Here is a 20,808-nt window from a genome sequence, read left to right as displayed (position 1 = left end):
TTTTGAATGTATTGATCGTCACCCCGCTACTGCCCAGAGGATGTCTAGCACTTAGCACTTTTTTATATCTATTATTTTGGCTGTCAGGTCACATGTACCAATTTTTCTACCTGATCCTATGTTTGTGACATTTGTCTAATATTCATGTTATGTATGTAATCTATTACATTTTGTGAGTTCAATAAATTTATATCTTGTATTCATATTTGGACTTTGTACTCCAAGTTTTTGTTTATGATATATTTTGGAGAGTCCATCCCATGTATGCCTGAGACCACATGGTTGTCTTACGGCATTTTGGTTTAAATGGTATCCTATATGGTTCTTTATTCGCACATAGTAGAGTTCTTCCTGGGATGCAATGTAACACTAATTTAAAGAAAATGGTGGGAGTATTTTTTTTTTTATACATACTGGATCATCAAATTATGGAATAAATTACGTTTTCTTAAAGTTTTAGTGCATTTGTCATCCATTACAGTGGTTCTTTATTCATGAACATATCAATCTGGTTTCTAAATGCATATTGAAGGTATTAATGACCTCAAGGGATCATGTTCAATGTGACATTAATATCCAAGGCTTCTTCGTATCTTGGGACTTCAAAAGACGCCACATAATTAGCGTTTTTCATAAATTTCAATGTTAAATAATGTATGTGTTCATTCAATTTCAGTTTCCACTTTTTCTTAATGAAAGAGGCCATTTTTCCATAATAAAAAACTGAGTTGACATAAAACAGTTTACCAACTATTGAAATTTGTGGCTGTTGAACCGATGAATTTTCTGCTTCAGAAATGAAATTGTGTGAAGTAGTCTTTAAAAAAAAAAAAAGGCACTGCACTCAAATTTATTCAATTTGAAGGAAATAGTGCCTTGAAAAAGTATTCACATCTCGTGAACTTTTCAATGTTATACCCACAACGTAAATGTATTTTATTTCGATTTTATGTGATATACTAAAACAAAGTAGAAAATATTTGGGAAAGGATACATGTACATTTTTAAAGTAGTTTAAAAATGTAAATCTGAAAATTGTGACATGCATTTGTATTCAGGCCCCTGAGTCAATACACTTTGTAGGACCCACCTTTCACTATGATTACTGTTGCAAGTCTTTTGGGGTACGTCTCAACCAGCTTTGCACATCTAAAGGCTGAAATTCTTGCCTATTCTTTGGAAACTAGCTCTAGCTCTGCGAGATTGGATGTAGACCTCTGTTAACAGCAATTTTCAAGTCTTGCCACAGATTCTCACAGGGATTTAGGTCTGGACTATGACTGGGACATATAAATCCATGAATATGATTTGATCTAAACAATTCCATTGTAGCTCTGGCAGTATGTTTAGGGTCGTACTGCTGGAAGGTGAACCTACACCCCAATCTCAAGTCTTTTGTAGCCTCTAACAGGTTTTCCACCAGCAATGCCCTGAATATAGCTCCATTATTCTTCCCATCAACTCTGACCAGGTTCCCTGTGCCTGCTGAGAAAAAGGATCCCAAGAGGATGATGGTGCCAGCACCACTATGGTAGATGGTGGGCATGGTGTTTTCAGGGTGATGTGCAGTTAGTTTTCCGCTACACATAGTATTTTGCATGTAGCCCAAAATGTTTTTCTTTGGTCTCAGCTGACCAGAGAACTCATTGATCAGGCGATAACGTTTTCACAATACAACCTCTACTGTTTTCTGGTAATGATGGCAGTGATACATTTTTTCAATCACTTTTGACATTTGGGTTTATGCATAGGTAGGATTACAACCTAATGTACATATGCCTTTTATTAATTATTCTTACAGAGGCAATTTCTCTACTCACTAACATGTGCAATACACAGAACTGTGCTTTTTGTGAACAGCTTCTCCTTTATGCAAGAAAAATTAGCATTTCAAGGATTTTGATGACAGTTTGTGCGATTTAAGACTGTGTAGTCACAGTTTACAGCACTTACTAGTTGGCTTCAAATGCTGCATCCTAAGCCATGTCCGTACCCAGCAAGCCGCTTTACCTCGTTGTGAAAAGTTTCTTGGCACAAATTACGCCACAATTATGGCATGTGTAGCTTGCCAGATATGCTCAATTGTGTAAAAAGATTACAAGCTACTCTATCATGCAAAGTACATTTACAGCAATTCTTAAAGTAAATGCCCAGCTCTACATGTCTATAGCCCTACTATTCTAAATGATATACCAATTAGGTTGTTGGTTAAAAATGGATAATCCCTTTATTTGAAATTGCAACATGAGAAAATAACAATACACGCAGAAATCCATGAAAAAAAAATAAAACACAGTTGGGTATAGTATTTTTGATGTTCCCTACAATTACAACCAAATCCAGATCAGGGGAGATTTATATACAGTCATATGTAAAAGTTTGGGCACCCCTATTAATGTTAACCTTTTTTCTTTATAACAATTTTGTTTTTTGCAACAGGTATTTCAGTTTCATATATCTAATAACTGATGGACTCAGTTATATTTCTGGATTCAAATGAGGTTTATTGTACTAACAGAAAATGTGCAATCTGCATTTAAACAAAATTTGACCGGTGCAAAAGTATGGGCACCCTTATCATTTTCTTAATTTGAACACTCCTAACTACTTTTTACTGACTTCCTGAAGCACTAAATTGGTTTTGTAACCTCATTGAGCTTTGAACTTCTTAGCCAGGTGTATCAAATCATGAGAAAAGGTATTTAAAGTGGCCACTTGCAAGTAGTTCTCCTATTTGATTCTCCTATGAAGAGTGGCATCATGGACTCCTCAAAACAACTCTCAAATGATCTGAAAACAAAGATTATTCAACATAGCTTTTTAGGGGAAGGATACAAAAAGTTGTCTCAGAGATTTAACCAGTCAGTTTCCACTGTGAGGAACATAGTAAGGAAATGGAAGAACACAGGTACAGTTCTTGTTAAGCCCAGAAGTGGCAGGCCAAGAAAAATATCAGAAAGGCAGAGAAGAAGAATGGTGAGAACAGTCAAGGACAATCCACAGACCACCTCCAAAGACCTGCAGCATCATCTTGCTGCAGATGGTGTCACTGTGCATCGGTCAACAATACAGCGCACTTTGCACAAGGAGAAGCTGTATGGGAGAGTGATGCGAAAGAAGCCGTTTGTGCAAGCACGCCACAAACAGTCGCCTGAGGTATGCAAAGCACATTAGAACAAGCCAGTTACATTTTGGAAGAAGGTCCTGTGAACTGATGAAACAAAGATTGAGTTGTTTGGTCATACAAAAAGGCGTTATGCATGCGCTGTATTGTTGACCGATGCACAGTGACACCATCTGCAGCAAGATGATGCTGCAGGTCTTTGGAGGTGGTCTGTGGATTGTCCTTGACTGTTCTCACCATTCTTCTTCTCTGCCTTTCTGATATTTTTCTTGGCCTGCCACTTCTGGGCTTAACAAGAACTGTACCTGTGTTCTTCCATTTCCTTACTATGTTCCTCACAGTGGAAACTGACAGGTTAAATCTCTGAGACAACTTTTTGTATCCTTCCCCTGAAAAGCTATGTTGAATAATCTTTGTTTTCAGATCATTTGAGAGTTGTTTTGAGGAGCCCATGATGCCACTCTTCATAGGAGAATCAAATAGGAGAACTACTTGCAAGTGGCCACTTTAAATACCTTTTCTCATGATTTGATACACCTGGCTATGAAGTTCAAAGCTCAATGAGGTTACAAAACCAATTTAGTGCTTCAGGAAGTCAGTAAAAAGTAGTTAGGAGTGTTCAAATCAAGAAAATGATAAAGGTGCCCATACTTTTGCACCGGTCAAATTTTGTTTAAATGCAGATTGCACATTTTCTGTTAGTACAATAAACCTCATTTGAATCCAGAAATATAACTGAGTCCATCAGTTATTAGATATATGAAACTGAAATACCTGTTGCAAAAACCAAAATTGTTATAAAGAAAAAAGGTTAACATTAATAGGGGTGCCCAAACTTTTACATATGACTGTATAAAAAAGGTTGCACGTTGTGTATATCACTGCAGGCAACTGGCCTGAACTGAGGTGATGTGTTTTGTATTCAGGGAGATGTTTGATCCCTACTGATGATGCAGCAGCATTGCTCATGTGCCCTTGGGGACGAAAAATAAATTGAGTTATAAGAAAATAGGATACTGAGAACGTAGAGGGAAGACCTTGGATTGTCAATTTAAAATGTTTATTTAATATGCAATTCATATTCTTCCTGTAAGTGCACTTTCACAAGCTTATTTTTTTATTTGGGGTGTAAATGTTCATTTTTTTTCTTCAGGCGACCCACCGTATATAATTTGGCTGAAAATGCACTCTTCAGTAAACACAAGTTAAAAAAAAATATATATTAAGAACAGCGCTAAATTCTATTATTCCCCTCTTCACAGACCCCAATAAAAGATTTCCTAACAAAACACAGTATACCTTACAAGACGTGAAGACAACAAATTGTGAACTGATTTTTTTTTTTATCTTTAATTTGTATATTTTTTTGTGCTGTGGCTAAATTAAAAGGCTGCAAGGCTGTAGTATAACATTCCAAGTACTCCCTTCCATCTTTATTGACTACATCATTTTTTTTTTCTGTCACAGAAATGGTTTGGGGCTAGAACAGCAGTAATTGCATCACACGATTTCCATTATTTCAAGTTTTATAAGTAAACTGTAAAAATAAAACAAATTAAAATTCAAAAGGGACATCCAAACAAAAACAAAAAAACAAAACAAAACACAGTTCATGATTTAAGTAGATGCGGGGCACAAACCGAAGCAGTAACTTGAAAGTCTTGAAAGTTATTCCGGTAAATGATAACTTATTTCATCAGAGTATCGGTCGTCAAAGACTCAAGTAGGTTCAAATTCAAGCAGTATTGAACACAAGCAAAAGTGATTTAACCCTTAAAATAAATATTTAGGAAAACCTCTCTGTACATACATGTGTGAAAGATTGTACAACACTTTCACGCGAGGAGGAGGGAAAAAGACTTTGTTCATATAAGCAGCAGAAACCTGCTGTTCCAGCCCGGTGTCCCAGTGGAGGAGGGAGGCACACACACAGTTGACTACATGTAGCTATCTTATGGCCTTTGAGGACAGGGACCTCAATGTTACTGATTGTTATCCCTTTTGTTAAGCTTCCTTTGCCTTTTTATTTTACAGCATGCCGAATCCCTTGGCATAAGTTATAGCCTTTAATAATCTCTCTTTCAGTTTCTCTTTACTTAAGTACTCCGGAAGTAAAAGGACATTAAAGCATGTGTGAGATGTAGGTAACCTGCAGGGAAACAAAGAAAGAGGTTAACATCGACTTTGGTGAATATTTATAACTATGGATTCTTTTGCAGAAAATCATTTTTTTTTTTTGGTTATAACCTAGAAGAAAAGCAGCTGTGAAGGCACAGAAGCAGCCTCATGCAACATTTTATAAAATCTGTCAGAATGAGAAAGTAACAAAAATCCATCTAAACATGATACCATAACCTCCACATTAACCTTCCAGCTGCCCACTTGCACTAGGAGTTCTGCCATGAAGGTTTGATTTCAATGTAATGTAGTGTGTATGTGCTCACCTACTGCCTCTGTTTTCAGTCTCCAGCGCCATTCTGCTCCTCATCTATAGACTTCCATTGTAAAAGCCAGCTCATGCAGATCGCAGCGACCTGGAGAGAGGTGATGTCAGAGAAGAGGAGCAGGATGGTGGTGGATCCGTAGAGGGCAATGGTAGGCGAGTAGCATATATTGACTGACACACACTGCATTACATACACATACGAAGATTTAATAATTTAAAGGGAATCTGTCACCAGTTTTTTGGGTTACCGGGTAAAAATATAATTCAAGTTAGTGTCCCCTATGCATTAAACAAGTACTTTTGATACCCCTTGACTCCCCTCGTATGTTCCATAAATGCCATTTTTATTCCTCTCGCACTGTATGTAAATATGCTCGATCCAGTCGGATGGCCGTTGCTTATTGTCTGTCTCTCCCCCTTCCTAGCTTGCTCTATGCATTCCTTTCGGGGAATTTCTGCATTCGCGTAGAGTTTTGGCGCATGCACATTCAAATGGCCTCTCGTGCGTGCACAGTATGGTTTGCCCAACTGCGGGCAAAGCATAAAATTATTGCGCATGCGCCAGAATACACCACTGAGTTCTATGGCACCGAAGTATACTTGTATGCTGCCAATGTACTCCTGGACATTATTATGAACTAGTCATTACCATCTATTACTATTGAATTCAACAATCTTACTGCACAGAAATACATCTCATCTTTAAAGTGGACCAGGATTGTTTTTGCCACATATCTCAGGGTCAGTTTCGCAATTTTGATACCTAGATTCATATTGGTACCACAGCGCAGGGCTAAGTTTTTGAATTCTTATAGTATCACAAGCACAGGAGCAGATTGTTCCATTAGCCGATGTGGCTTTGTTTTACCGATTAGAGCCTTATATGTGGAGGAAGCGCTGGTAATTTTATTTTACTATATCTTATCATGGGACAACATTGAACATACTGTATGACACTTTGATACAATGTAGTCAGTGTACAGCTTGTATAATTGCAAATTGCATGTGCCCTCTAAATAACACACAGCCTTTAATGTCTAAACGGATGGCAACAAAAGTGAGTACACCCCCCTAAGTGAAAATGGCTTAATTGTTCCCAAATAGCCATTTCTCCTCCCCATGTGACTCCTTGAAAAAGGAATTGTTGTTCTACATAATGATGGCCAATATGAAGATTGCCAACACCATGAAACTGAGCTGCAGCATCTGTTAACAAGACAGATTCCACACAGAACTAGCCTAGACCATAATCGACTAAGGGAGATGAGTGCAGCTGCTCAGCGTGATATGCAGACGTTGTCTTTTCAAAATAGTTGTACGAGTTCTTCCAGCATTGCTGCAGAGGTTAAAAGGTTGAGTGGAAGCCTGTCAGTGCTCAGACCATACACAGCACACTGCATCAAATTGGTCTGCATGGCTATCGTCCCAGAAGGAAACCTCTTCTACAGATGATGCCCAAGAAAACCTGTAAACCGTTTGCTGAAGACAAATAGACTAAGGACATAGATTACTGGACCCATGTCTTGTGGTTTGAGGAGACCAAGATAAACTTATTTGGTTCGGGTCGTGTCAAGCGTTTGTGGCAGCATCCAGGTGAGGGGTACAAAGACAAGTGTGTCTTGCCTATAGTCTTGGTTTGGAGCTGCATGTGTGCTGCCAGCTGTGGCGAGCTACAGTTCATTGAGGGAACAATTAATGGTGACATACTGCAGAAAAGCATGAACCCCTCCCTTCAGAAACTGGGCCACAGGACAGTATTTCAACAAGGTGACAACCCTAAACACCTCCAAGACGACCACTGCCTTGCTAATGAAACTGAGGGTAAAGGTGCTGACTGGCCAAGCATGTCTCCAGACATAAACCCTATTGAGCATCTGTGGGTCATCCTCAAAAGGAAAGTGGAGTAGCACAACGTCTCCAAAATCCACCAGCCCATCTCCATGATGTCATCATGGAGGAATGGAAGAGTATGTCCGTGGCAACCTGTGAAGCTCTAGTGAATTCTATGATCAAAAGAGTTAAGGCAGTGCTTGAAAATAATGGTGACCATACAAAATATTGACACTTTGGCTACAATTTGGCCATTTTCACTTAGGGGTGTACTTACTTTTGCTGCCTGCGGTTTAGACATTAATGGCTGTGTGTTAAGTTATTTAGAGGGCACTCCAAATTTACAAAGTTATACAAGCAGACTACTTTACATTGTATCAAAGTGTCAAACCTTCAGTGATGTCCCATGAAAAGATAAAATATTTACAAAAATGTGAGGGGCGTACTCACTTTTGTGATATACTGCATGTACTATGCACCGTAAAATTTAGACATGTCAACCCAACTTAAAGAAGTTGTCTACTACTTAGACCTGATAAAATAATCTTAAACTCCCCCTCCAGTGCCGTTCCCGCGGTGTCAGCACTCACTCTCCTCGGGACACTCGTGTGGTGTTGTGATATGTGATGCCGGCGCCCAAGCAGCGCTGGCGTCACTGTCCTAACCTCCTGTCGAATGGTGCATGGAGAGGAAGTCTGGGATCAGCTCCAGCAAGCGATAAATGCCACTGCGCATGCGCCATTTTGCTAAAGTTAAATTTTTTTCAAAGCCAACACTCTCTTATGCAATTGATAGATGCTATTGCACATGCACAGCTGACATTTTGATGAAGTAATTTTTTTTTTTTTTCAAAGCCAACACTACTGTATGTAGTATGTAAAATAGGAGGCAGGTCACTGAACTTTCAAACTGAACTGTCAAAGCCTATAAAGAAAAATATGTGAACAGAGCATCAAATAAAGCCCTGGCCACAGGTCATCCCGAAGCACAAGACTAACTAAAAACGGCAAATACAGATTAATCCCTTTACAACCTTGGATGTATAGGTACATCCAAGGTCACCTTATCCTGTTTGCTGCAGGCTCTTCAGCTGACACGTGCCATTACAGCCGCGGGTGGAGTAGCGATCCACTCGCGGCTGTTAACATGATAAATGTCGCTGTCAATCTCCGACAGCAGCATTTAACATGCCTGCGACTAAAGCGCGTCACAAACTCCGCACATCAGCGCCTGTGTCACATGACTGCGGATCGCCGACGGGTTGGCATGACAACCAGAGGTCTACAGGAGACCGCTGTGGTTGTCATTACCAGATAGCTATACACACTGCCAAGTGGAGACTGTAGAAGCCAGTAAAAAAAAGTATGTTTTTAAAAACAAAAATAAAAAGTTTAAATCACCTACATTCTAAATAAAACAAACAAAAAAAATACACATATGGTATTGCTGTTTTCAGAAACGACCCATCTATTAATATTTAAAAAGAATTATTCCGATCTTTAAATGGCGTAACGTGGAAAAAAAAATCCATAGCCAGAATTACATTTTTTTGCCGCAAATTGCATTAAAATACAGTAACAGGCGATCAGAAGATCGTATCTACATCAAAATAGTATCAACAAAAATGTCAGCTCAGCATGCAAAAAATAAGCCCTCACCATGCCAAAGATCACGAAAATTGGAGACGCTACGAGTCTCGGAAAATGGCGATTTTTTTTTTTTTTTTTAAACACAAACTTTGCAAAGTTGGGATTTGTTTTCACCACTTAAATAAGAACCTAGGCATGCTTGGTGTCTGCAAACTTGTAATGACCTAAAGAATCATAATGGCATGTCAGTTTTAGCAGTTCGTTAACATGGTTTAAAAAAAAAAAAATACCTGTGAAATTGCACTTTTTTTCTTTGCAATTTCACGGCACTTTGAATTGGTTTCCCGTTTTCCAGTACACAATGGTGTCGTTCAGAAGTACAACTTGTACCGCAAAATAAATGCCCTCACATGGCCATATTGACCGAAAAATAGTTGTGGCTCTGGGAAGAAGGGGAGCAAAATCAGAAAAACCCAAGTTGGTGAAGGGGGTTAAACAACAACCATAAGATGGATTTCATCAACCAAGATATAACTTTAAACAGTGTAACTGCGCCAATCTTACAGTGTCTGTAGTTTACTGAGCAAAATCCGGCCGACAGGTTTGCTTTCAAGGGATTGTTTGGTCAGAGGGTACTGCGAAGTTTAGGTCATCAATGTCGGTTCGGTAGGGTGGGCTGAATTTCAAACTATATATTTTTTTCTTTTTAGAATACAGCAATTTATTGGCACCTGCTGATTGTTTTGTGGGTTACCGATGGGCAAGCAGAGTAAGCCTTCTCATGCTATCAAACTTCTTAGTTGCAAGCATCAAAGGCAACCACAGCGCCTAAGGGGTTAGACAGGCAGGATCAGAGCTATCCAGATTAAAATGGCAAGGCACTAAACTTTTTAAAAAGTTGCATAGGCAGTGGAAAGTTTTGGCCTGATATTGTCATGTCCCATGATTTAGAATAATACAGACAGTACTGCATTTAATTATATTATTGTTTTTCATTGCTGTGTATAGATCTGTCCCTTTTAGAGGTTGTCTCCTCCCCCCTCGCATGTGACTCTCATTTCTGTATCCCCTCCCTTCTCCACCTTTGAGTCTATCTCCATCTTGGAGACACACGTTTATACAGCTCTGTATAAGGAAAGTCTCTTTTTACCTACTGTAACTTTGCATTAGACAAGGATTCAGTCGAGAATAAACCTTCTACTGGACCCTTTAAACGTGCTCTTTTTCAGTCGAGTTTAAGCTATCTGCGGACATCACTAAACGTGAGTAATGGTAAACAGACGCCATGGGATGGCAGTCTGAGCGCCCAACACTTACAGTTTAGCCATGGAGGCAGAATAGATTGGAGAGCATTAACCTAAGCAAACATGCAAAAGTAAACAATAGGAAAGCAATACATACAGGTCTACACATATAACACTTTCTTTTAACCCCTTAGTGACAGAGCCAATTTTGTCAAATTTTACAATTCTGACCACTGTCCCTTTATGAGCGAATAACTCTGGAACGCTTCAACGTATCCCACTGATTGAGATTGTTTTTTGTGACATATTGTACTTCATGATAGTGGTAACATTTCTTCAACATGAATTGCATTTATTAAAAAAAAAAATGAAACTTATGGAAAATTTTGCAATTTTCAAACTTAATTTTTGCGCCCTTAAATCAGAAGTCACACAAAATAGTTAAATAACATTTCCCATATGTCTACTTTTCATCAGCATAATTTTGTAAACAATTTTTTTTGTTAGGAAGTTAGAAGGTTTAAAAGTAGACCAGCGATTTCTCTTTTTCCAACAAAATTAACAAAACCATTTCTTTTTTAGGGACCACATCACATTTGAAGTCACTTTGGGGGGCTAGATGACAGCAAATTCTAAAGTGATGCTATTCTAAAAACTGCACCCTACCCCTCAAGGTGCTCAAAGTTTATTAACCATTCTGCTGCTGCAAAGGAACTAAAGCAATTTGTAAGGAAAAAGTGAACATTTAACTTTTTTTCACAAAAATTTAACTTTAACTACAAATTTGTTCATTTCACAAGGGTAACAGGAGAAAATGGATACTAAAATTTGTTGTGCAATTTCTCTTGAGTATGCAGATACCCCATATTTGGAGGAAATCCACTGTTTGGGTACACAGCAGGTCTTGAAATGGAAGGAATGCCATTTGACTTTTTAAATGAAAAATTTGCTGCAATAATTAGCGGACGCCATGTGACGTTTGAAGAGCCCTTGATGTGTCTAAACAGTAGAAACCAACCATAAGTGACAACATTTTGGAAACTAGACCCCCTTAAGGAATGTATCTAGATGTGTGGTGAACACCTTGAACCCCCAGATCCGTCGCAGAAGTTTATAATAGTAGAGCTGTGAAAAAAATGTAAAAGAAAAAAAAGAAATAAATCACATTTTACTAGTAAAAATGTACTTTTACCCCCAATTTTTTTTTATTTTCACAAGGGTTACAGAATAAAATGGACCCCAAAATTTGCTGTGCAATATCTCCTGAGTAAGGAGATAGCCCATATGTGGAGGAAAACTATTGCTTAGGCACAGCAGGGCTTGGAAAGGAGGGAGTGATGTTAGCAGACATTGACGGAACGGTCTGCGGGCGTCATGTCGCATTTGGAGAGCCCCGGATGTGCCTAAACAAAAAAAAAAAAAAAAACACGTTACCCCATCTTGGAAACTACAACCCCCAAGGATTTTATCAAGTGGTATAGTGAGCATTTTGAACCCACACACAGACAAAAATTATTTTTTTCAATTTCACAGTTCTACGTTAAAAACGTCTGTGAAGCACCTGGGGGTTCAAGATTCTCACATGTATAGATAAATTCATTGTGGGGTGTCGTTTCCAAAAGGGGGTCACTTTCTTTCCACTGTTTAGATTCATCAGGGGCTCTCCAAATAATGGCGCTCCTTCCCTTCAGAACCATGCTGTGCGCCTAAACCATAGCACATATGGGGGGGAGCTAAAAACTATCTGCATACTCCGGAGAAATCGTAAAAATTTTGGGGTCTTTTTTTGTTTTTCTTGCGAAAATAAAAATATTGGGTTTAAAAATTTTTGTGAAAAAAGTAAATCTTAATTGTTTCCTACCTCATTTCATTAATTCCTGTGAAGCACCTGAAGGGTTAATAAACTTCTTGAATGTGGTTTTGAGGACTTTGAAGAATGAAGTTTTTAGAATGGTGTCATATTTGGGTATTATTTGTTCTATAGGCCCCCCAAAGTCACTTCAAATGTGAGGTTGTCCCTAAAATTGGTTTTGTACATTTTGCTAGAAAAACTTAACTTCCTAATAAAAAAAAAATTATGCTTCAAAAATGATGCAGATGTAAACTAGGCATGTGGGAAATGTTATTAACTATTTTGTGTGACATAACTTGTTTAAAGGCATCATAAGAATTAAAATTTAGACAATTGCAAAATTTGACAAATTTCCATTATTTTCATAAAAAAGTCATATTGAACAAATTTATAACTATGACTAAGTACAATATGTCACGAGAAAACAGTCTCAGAATCGGTGAGATCTGTTGAAGTGTTCCAGAGTTATTACCACAAAGAGACACTGGTCAGAATTGTAAAATTTGGCCTTGTCATGAAGGAGAAAACTGGCGTGTGTGTGTGTGGTGAGAAGGGGTTAATTTTTGTCAAGGCAGAATTATAGAATTGCTCATCTTATTTTTAGATCTATGTGATCATTAGGTTTCGTAGCACAATATAGCGCATCAAGTTAAAAATTTTCCACTATCCATCGGGTTAATGGAGCAACAGTGTGCACGATCAAACACCGCATCATTCACATGTGTTTTTTCTGAGACTTTGTTCTCAGGTTTGGTAGAGGTCACAGATGTTGAAATCCCCAGGAAACGGGGAGTTATCCCCTCCCCTATTCATTGGATAGAAGATGACTTTCAGCCTTGAGAATAACCCTCCAAGACTGCATGAACTCTTAAAAATAAAAAAAACTAAATTATCTAAGTCTAGATGGGGGCCCGAATGCTATCGCATCGGGAGGGTGGTAATGTCACGAAGGGGCAGGATTTGCAGAGTCAAGAATCTCTCCCCCCCCCCCCCCCCATGTGCTCACCCACCTTTCCACTCTCTCTTTCCCCATGTGCTGACTTCTGCCGTCTGTGCTCTCTTCTTTGACCTGTCTACCATGTGCTATCCCCCTTGACTGATGTATCTCTACTTCCTGTGCTGTTCTCCCCTCATATGCTGTCCCGTTTGAGCTGTCCCCTCCCCCTGTGTCTGATCGTGTACAGAACATACCACAGCTCCTGGGCAGGGGAGGAAGCAAAAGACAAGACAGACATTACAGCAGGTGAATGCAGAGGATACATTTTGTGAGGTAAAATATTGTTTAAAAACAGTCAGTGAAATATTTTTCCTCACAAAACGAATCCTCTGTGATCCCTTGCTGTAATGTCAGTATTGTCTTTTGCTTCCTCCCCTGCCTAGATGTGGGAAGCTCTGTACACGGTCAGACACAGACAATTTTTAAAATGAACTTTTGTTCGTGGGAAAACCCCTTTAATGTGACCGGCTTCCTCTGCCTATAGACACGTCGCACATCTGCCGCCGGGATCAGCCGAATGATTCACGTTGCCTGCGTGGAATTCGCGCAGGCGCAGTGTGACGGTGTTCCGCTGGTGGTACCGCGCAAGAGTCTGCGTGAGTTTGAGAGTATGAGTGTGAATGTGAGAAGTGAACGTGAGTGAGAGTGTGTGTGTGTATGAGTGTGTGAGTGAAAGTCTGAGTGTGAATGTGAGTGTGACTGTGAGAATGTGTGCGTGAGTGTGCGATGCGTATTTGTGAGTGTGTGATGAGTGAGAGTGTGTGACGGTGTTCCGCTGGTGGTACCGCGCAATAGGTTGGTAACAGCAGCAGTTTTCATACTGAGACACCCATCACTTTGGTGTCCCAATATGGCGGTCAGCGAATTTCCTCCGCTTGGAATTCTGGGATACGGTGACATCTGCACAGAATAGGAAATTAAAACATTACGAGGCAATTATATAGATACAACAATTACAGCAGTTACAAGGGCTTACCGGTCTGTGTCAGGGCCATTTTTGGCTATTATCATCTTTAGTTTTCCTAGTCCACCCACAGGCGCTCTATCTGTGCCAGTTGTAAACTGTAAGAACAATCTTTTTTGCTCATCGGTAAATGAATGTACAATATCCCAGAACTCCCTGAAAAGGAAAAACAATGCAAAAACTATTGTAATGAAGCATCATAAAAGGATGCTCACATTAATTGTACTCCAGTAAAGGTTACATGGCGTATACTGGTCTCTCACCAAAGTGCCATGTCCTACCTAATAATGAGAGAATCTCTGGTGTAGCCGCCATCATATTCTGTAGTTTCCTTGAGAGCTTGGAAGTCTAAGTTCTGTGGAAAAAAACGTTAAAATAAGCAACAAGCTCTGACCAAGAATTAGCAATAAAACGCCCTGTGCGATAAACAGACGTGACTTACCCTACTACCACAGATGAGCAATTCTATTTCCTCCGGCCTAAACAAATACTTGAGTGGGGATTCGTTGGTGACCATATGAAATCCCCTTCTGAAAGCTTTAAACTGTTTCTCCACAGATTTATTTAAAATATAATCTGTATAGAGACTGACGAACTCCTGGAATTCAAAAAAAGAAAACGAAACAAAAAAAAAAAAAAAAAAACACACACAGAATAACGTAAGAAACAATGAAAGATGTGCACACTTGACAACATTTAAACCTGTCACCAAGAAAACACTATATTAACCTGCAGATATCGAGTTAATCTGCAGGTTAATAACCTGCTCGGCCCCCGCACTTAGCCGAACGCTGCAGGGAGAAAATAGGGATTTTTGTGTACTCACCATAAAATCCTTTTCTCCGAGCCATTCATTGGGGGACACAGAGACAGTGGGTGTTATGCTGCTTGCCACTAGGAGGACACTAAGTAAACCAGAAAAAAGGTTAACTCCTCCCCTGTAGTATACACCCTCTCGCTGGATGAGATTTCTCCAGTTCGGTGAAAAAAGCAGTAAGAACTTAAACAGTCAACAATAACCATAACTATGTCACAACCTAAGAATGCTACAATGAGCCAGTAGGATAAACAGGGTGGGTGCTGTGTCCCCCAATGAATGGCTCGGAGAAAAGGATTTTACGGTGAGTACACAAAAATCCCTATTTCTCCTACGTCTCATTGGGGGACACAGACAGTGGGATGTCCTAAAGCAGTCCCTGGGTGGGGAGCATACATCTGCTAATACCCCATGTACCACTGAGTCAACACTGAGGTACTGCCGATTGCAGGATGCGTCTGCCAAGAGCTGCAACCGCAGAGGCCTGAGAATGAATTTGGTAATGTTTTGTAAAAGTATTCAGACTAGACCAAGTCGCAGTCTTTCAGACCTGTTCTGCCGAGGCCTGGTACCGAATGGCCCAAGAGGCGCCCACTGAACGGGTAGAGTGCGCCTTAATCCCCGATGGGACAGGCGACTTCCTGACACGGTAGGATTCCTGAATCGCCAAGCGAATCCACCTGGCTAGCATTGCTTTTGAAGCAGCTAGACCCTTCCTATGCCCCTCTGGAAGTATGAACAGGGCATCTGACTTGCGGAAGGGAGACGTTCCCGAGATGTACCGTTTCATGCCCTAACCACATCCAGGGTGTGGAGGGCCTTCTCAATGCGATGGAATGGCGCTGGACAAAAGGAAGGCAAAACGATTTCCTTGTCGAGATGGAAAGAGGAGACGACCTTGGGCAGAAAGGATGGGAACGTCCTGAGAACTGCCTTGTCCTGATGAAAATTCAGGAATGGAGAACGGCAGGACAGGGCCGCCAATACCGAAACTCGTCTAATAGACGTAATTGCCACTAGAAAGACCACCTTCCAGGAGAGGACGGTCAGTGAAACGTCCTGCAGCGGTTCAAAAGGAGCCTCCTGTAAGAACCCAAGAACCAGTTTAAGGTCCCATGATTCCAATAGCCTCTATAAGGTGGCGCCACATGGGAAACTCCCTGAATGAACATCTTGACCTGAAGTTTGGTGGTAATTTTGCGTTGGAAAAGCACTGACAAGGCCGAAATTAGGCCCTTGAGCAAGCTAAGTGCAAGGCCTGACTTTAATCCGGAATGAAGGAATTCCAATATGGCCAGAATGGAAAACACCAGAGGGGATCGACCATGATCCTTGCACCACGAAAAGAAGGTTTTCCAGGTGCGGTGATAGATGCGCATGGACACAGGCTTCCTAGCACTAATCATGGTGGAAATCAAGTCGTGAGAGAACCCAGCCTGTGCTAAAGTCCAGGATTCAACGGCCACGCCGTCAAAGACAGGGCGCCGGAGATCTGTTGGTAAATCAGGCCCTGTGAGAGTAGACCCATGCGATCCGGAAGTCACCAGGAAACGTCGGCGACTAGTTGTATTAGTTCTGCGTACCATACTCGGTGATGCCAATCTGGCGCGACTAGGATCACTGGTACTCCCTCCGCTATGATCTTCTTGATGACCTTCAGAAGCAAGGGAAGAGGGGGAAAGATGTACGGGAGCCGGAACCGGTGCCATGGCAGAACTACGGCGTCCGCTCCGATGGCGCATGGTTCGTGAGATCGGGCAATGAACTGAGGAACCCTGTTTTGTCTTGAGGCCATGAGATCCACATCCGGAGTCCCCCAACGATGTCAAATCTGTTGAAAGATTTCCGGATGAAGAGACCACTCCCCCGAGCCAATGCCTTGGCGACTGAGAAAATCTGCCGCCCCATTTTCTATGCCCGGGATGTGGATTGCTGAGATGGGCGAATGGTTGGTCTCGGCCCAATGGAGGATGTGACTCACTTTGTGCATGGCCATCCTGCTCCGGGTACCTCCCTGGCGGTTGATATACGCTACAGCCGTGGCGTTGTCGGATTGGATCCTGATGGGGTGACCTGCGAGATGGTGGAAACTCCGTAGAGCTAGTCTGATCGCTCGTATCTCCAAAAGTTTGATGGGGAGACGTGGACTCTCGGGTTGACCAACGACCCTGTGCCGTGTGGTGACGAAAGACCGCACCCCAGCCGAGAAGACTTGCGTCGGTGGTTACTACCAACCATCTTACTGGGAGAAAAGACCTCCCTTGATTCAGGGAGGACCTCAGTGTCCACCACCTGAGGGTTTGCCTGACCCGCAGGGACAGAAGGATCCGATGATCCAGGGAGAACGGGTTCTTGTCCCAAGCTAACAGCAACGCATGTTGTAAGGGATGGAGATGGAACTGTGCAAATGGAACTGCTTCCATCGCTGCCACCATCTTTCCGAGAACTCTGATGCTGAAACGAATGGAGTGAGAAATCGGTTGGGAAAGAGTCCGCGCTGCCTGTTGTAAGGCTTGGGTCTTTTCTGGAGGGAGAATGACCAACCCACGGGAAGTGTCCCAAGATCATTCCTAAAACGGAAATCTGCTGAGCCAGTTTTGGGAAAGACTTTTCGAAGTTTATCTTCCACCCCAGGCAAGAAAGTATTTACTGTTATATCCACAGATTCCTCGCAGGCTGGAAGGGATGGACCCTTGATGAGCAGGTCGTCCAGGTAGGGTAACACCACTACTCCCCGAGAGTGGAGAATGGCCATGACAGCCACCATGACCTTGGTAAAGACCCTGGGGGGGCGGTGGCGAGTCCGAAGGGCAAGGCAACGAACTGGAAGTGTTCCTCGTGAATTGCAAAACGCAGGAACTGCTGGTGGGACGAGCAGATCGGAATGTGAAGGTAAGCGTCCTTGATGTCGATGGATGCTAGGAACTCTCTCTTTTCCATGGAAGCGACAACTGATCGGAGAGATTCCATTCGGAATCGCCGTACCTTGACAAACTGATTTAACAGTTTGAGATCCAGAATGGGCTGCATCGTCCCGTCCTTTTTTGGAACCACAAAAAGGTTTGAATAAAATCCCCTGAACTTTTCCTGATGAGGGACCGGAATGATGACTCAGTCCCTTAGCAGAGCCTGAACAGCCCGAAGGAAGGCTTTTGTCTTTTTCTTGGGGGGAGAGGAAGGGAAAAACCAAGTTGGAGGGGGAGAAGAAAATTCTATCTTGTATCCGGAGGCCACCAGCTCCCTGACCCACTTGTCTTGGACGACCGCGAGCCAGGTGTGGCTGAAGGAAAGTAATTGGGTAGAATATCTATGAGATCTGGCTCCCCTAGATGCAGATGCCCTAGGCCTGGGTTTCCAAGAGCGGTTAGGTCTGTATGAGACCTGGGAGCCTCTGTCTCCGCACAGGAACCGACCTGATCCGGAAGAGAAGGGAGAAGAGGATCAACCGGAATTGTTGTGAAAAGATCGAAAACGCGTCGGCTGTTGGTTGCGAAACGGCTGAACAGCCTTTTGTTGAGGAAGGAATTTACTTTTTCCCCGGTAGTATCAGCAATGAGCTGGTCCAGCTTCTCTCCAAAAAGACAACCAGTTTGAAAGGGGAGAGAAGTCAACGATCTTTTAGATGTTGCATCCGCCCGCCAGTCGCGGAGCCATAGGGCTCTTCTAATGGAAATCGCATTAGCGGCAGTTTGAGCAGCGCAACTGGCGGCATCAAAAGAGGCGTCCACTACAAAGTCCGCTGCGTGAATTATCTGCCTGGCGACAGAGGTTGTCTCCGGAGGAAGATTAGTGCCCTGGAAGGAAGTAATCAAGACTTCTGTCCAAGTGGACATTGCCTTAGTGACCCAAATTGCCACGAAAGACGGAAAAAGTGCCGCTCCTGAAGCTTCAAAAACTGAGCGGGCAAGGTAGTCAATTAGACGATTGGAGGGATTTCTGACTGAGGAGCCCTCAGAAACGGATAGAAGCATTTTAGAAGCAAGACGCGATACAGGAGGGCCCACCGGAGGGGACTCTAACCAATTCTTCATTAGGTCTGGATCAAAAGGGTATTTAGCCTCAGTAGACTTTTGCCCTGTGAACTGCTTATGTGGCCGATCCCTATGTTTCTGGACAGTTTCCTTAAACTCTGGATGGCTGGTAAATAACCTGGGCACACGCTTGGTTTTCTTAAATGAGATAGGGTGTGCTGGAGCGGGAATATTTTCCTCATCCAACTTCAGAATCCTGTTGACTGATTCTATAAGTGAATTAAGCGACTCTTGATCAGTTGGGGGATTCTGAGGGGCTGACGTGTCAGATTCGAATTCAGAGTCGTGCTCGCCGAGACCCTCAGGAGAGGGACAGCGAGAGACAGGAGTCTCCAGTGCTGAGGCGCGAACGGGACTAGGAGACGCGTCATGGGTCCGCTTTCTGGAGACCCGACCATCCCTTGAACGAGTATGGCCCGTGCTGGTGGACGGTTCTTGGCCGACGCCAGAGTCCTTCTCGGGAGGTAAAGATGCTTTCTGACTTAAAAAGTCCTCCCGGATGGAGAATATAGCCTGGGTCAGAGACTCCACCGACCGTTACAGGGACGCAGCCCACTCAGGGGTACTAAACGCAGGAAGCCCCTCAGCAGAGGCGGTGAGGGGCGCTGGAGCGCAGGCCGGGTCGCAGGCCGTGCATAACGGATTAGTCTGTGCACTGGGTAAGGCAGACTTGCAAGTGGTACACACGGTAAAAAACGCAGTGTGCTTCTTAGCAGCCCGTTTAGCCTCCTTAGATTGAGACATAGCGCTCCTGAAAGGGTTAACAGCAGAGTGTCTGCAGCTGCAGGGAATGTGCCGGGAAGGGGTTAAGCTTTAATCTGAGGGCAGATGCAGCTTACCCACGGTCCTGTGCTGTGTCCCCCGGGAGGAATAGCGGTGGCCCTGTGGTGTCACCCGGTATCCGGCAGAGTGCGCGCCTCACAGTTCGTGTCCAGACAGGCTGAGGTAAAAGACATGGTCCCCCGAGATTAGGATTGCGCGTCTCATAAGGAAAGAGAGGCGCCAAGAGGAGGGGGCGGCGTCGTTAGCATAGGCGGCGCTATTCAAATTGGAAAAGCCGGGGACTAAATTTTTGGCCTACCCGCGTGCCAAGAGCGGGGGGGGGGTTGGGACTCGCCGATGCACCGCCGCTGACGCCGGACGTCCAGGACCCGACCCCATACCTCCACTCCAGTGCTCGGCGGGCCGCGCTGTCCAGGGCCATCCATGAAGGTCTTCTCATCCTCCTAGGCTGATGTAGGAGAGCTGGAGGAGTTCTTAAAGGGGTATGCTCAATCGATCCTCCCTATGGCAGGGGGATGGAGAGCTATGGTGCTGATTCAGGGCATTCGGAAGCGCTGTTCCAGTCTTCTCCATTGCACTCCATGCGCTTGCCCTCGTATCCGTGGATTACCGGGACCGTAAGGCTCATCGCCAGAGGAATCAGCCCCAATCGTCGCAGGAAAGTGTACCGGGACGTATACTCCGCGTGCTTGCCTGTTGTTGGTTCGGTGGAGAGCGGGCCGTAGAAAGGAACCGTCGCCCCCTTCACTCCGTTAATTAAAAAATAAAAATTTACAGAAAATTCAAAAATAAAATAAACACGGTGGGGTCTGAAACCAGACCCAAGTGCCTCCTGCAGACACTAAGCAAGAACTGGAGAAATCTCATCCAGTGAGAGGGTGTATACTGCAGGGGAGGAGTTAACTTTTTTTTCTGGTTTACTTAGTGTCCTCCTAGAGGCAAGCAGCATAACACCCACTGTCTCTGTGTCCCCCAATGAGGCGTAGGAGAAATGAGCTTTATTTCCCACAGCAGCATTACGGTTCCAATCACGGGAGTGCCGCCAGAGCTGGTTCAGTCACCGCTCTGAGTATAGAGAGCGGCGGCTGTAACCACACCCCCCGGCCCTGACTGACACTGGCTCTGCATTAG

The 20,808-nt window shown here is 42.9% G+C and overlaps 1 protein-coding gene across 5 annotated transcripts in view; it reads right to left on the bottom strand.

Moving 5' to 3' along the window:
* Nucleotides 1-4,167: 4,167 nt before the first annotated feature.
* The window catches only part of UBE3A (ubiquitin protein ligase E3A), an 82,026-nt gene continuing 65,385 nt past the window's right edge, over nt 4,168-20,808 (bottom strand). For all 5 annotated transcript variants that reach the window (XM_073589738.1, XM_073589737.1, XM_073589740.1 and 2 more), the window contains exons 8-11: nt 14,489-14,644; nt 14,328-14,401; nt 14,059-14,202; nt 4,168-5,273 (exon numbers count right to left, since the gene is read on the bottom strand). In XM_073589738.1, the coding sequence (XP_073445839.1) occupies nt 5,153-5,273; nt 14,059-14,202; nt 14,328-14,401; nt 14,489-14,644 (495 nt within the window). In that variant the 3' untranslated portion in view covers nt 4,168-5,152. The remainder of the gene's footprint in view (nt 5,274-14,058; nt 14,203-14,327; nt 14,402-14,488; nt 14,645-20,808) is intronic.

The sequence above is a fragment of the Dendrobates tinctorius genome, unplaced genomic scaffold (genome assembly GCF_039654945.1).
Source record: "Dendrobates tinctorius isolate UK_male_01 unplaced genomic scaffold, ASM3965494v1 ptg000112l, whole genome shotgun sequence".
Lineage (NCBI taxonomy): Eukaryota > Metazoa > Chordata > Amphibia > Anura > Dendrobatidae > Dendrobates > Dendrobates tinctorius.
The sequence above is the reverse complement of the archived record's forward strand: the minus strand, read 5'-3'. Positions and strand labels throughout refer to the sequence as shown.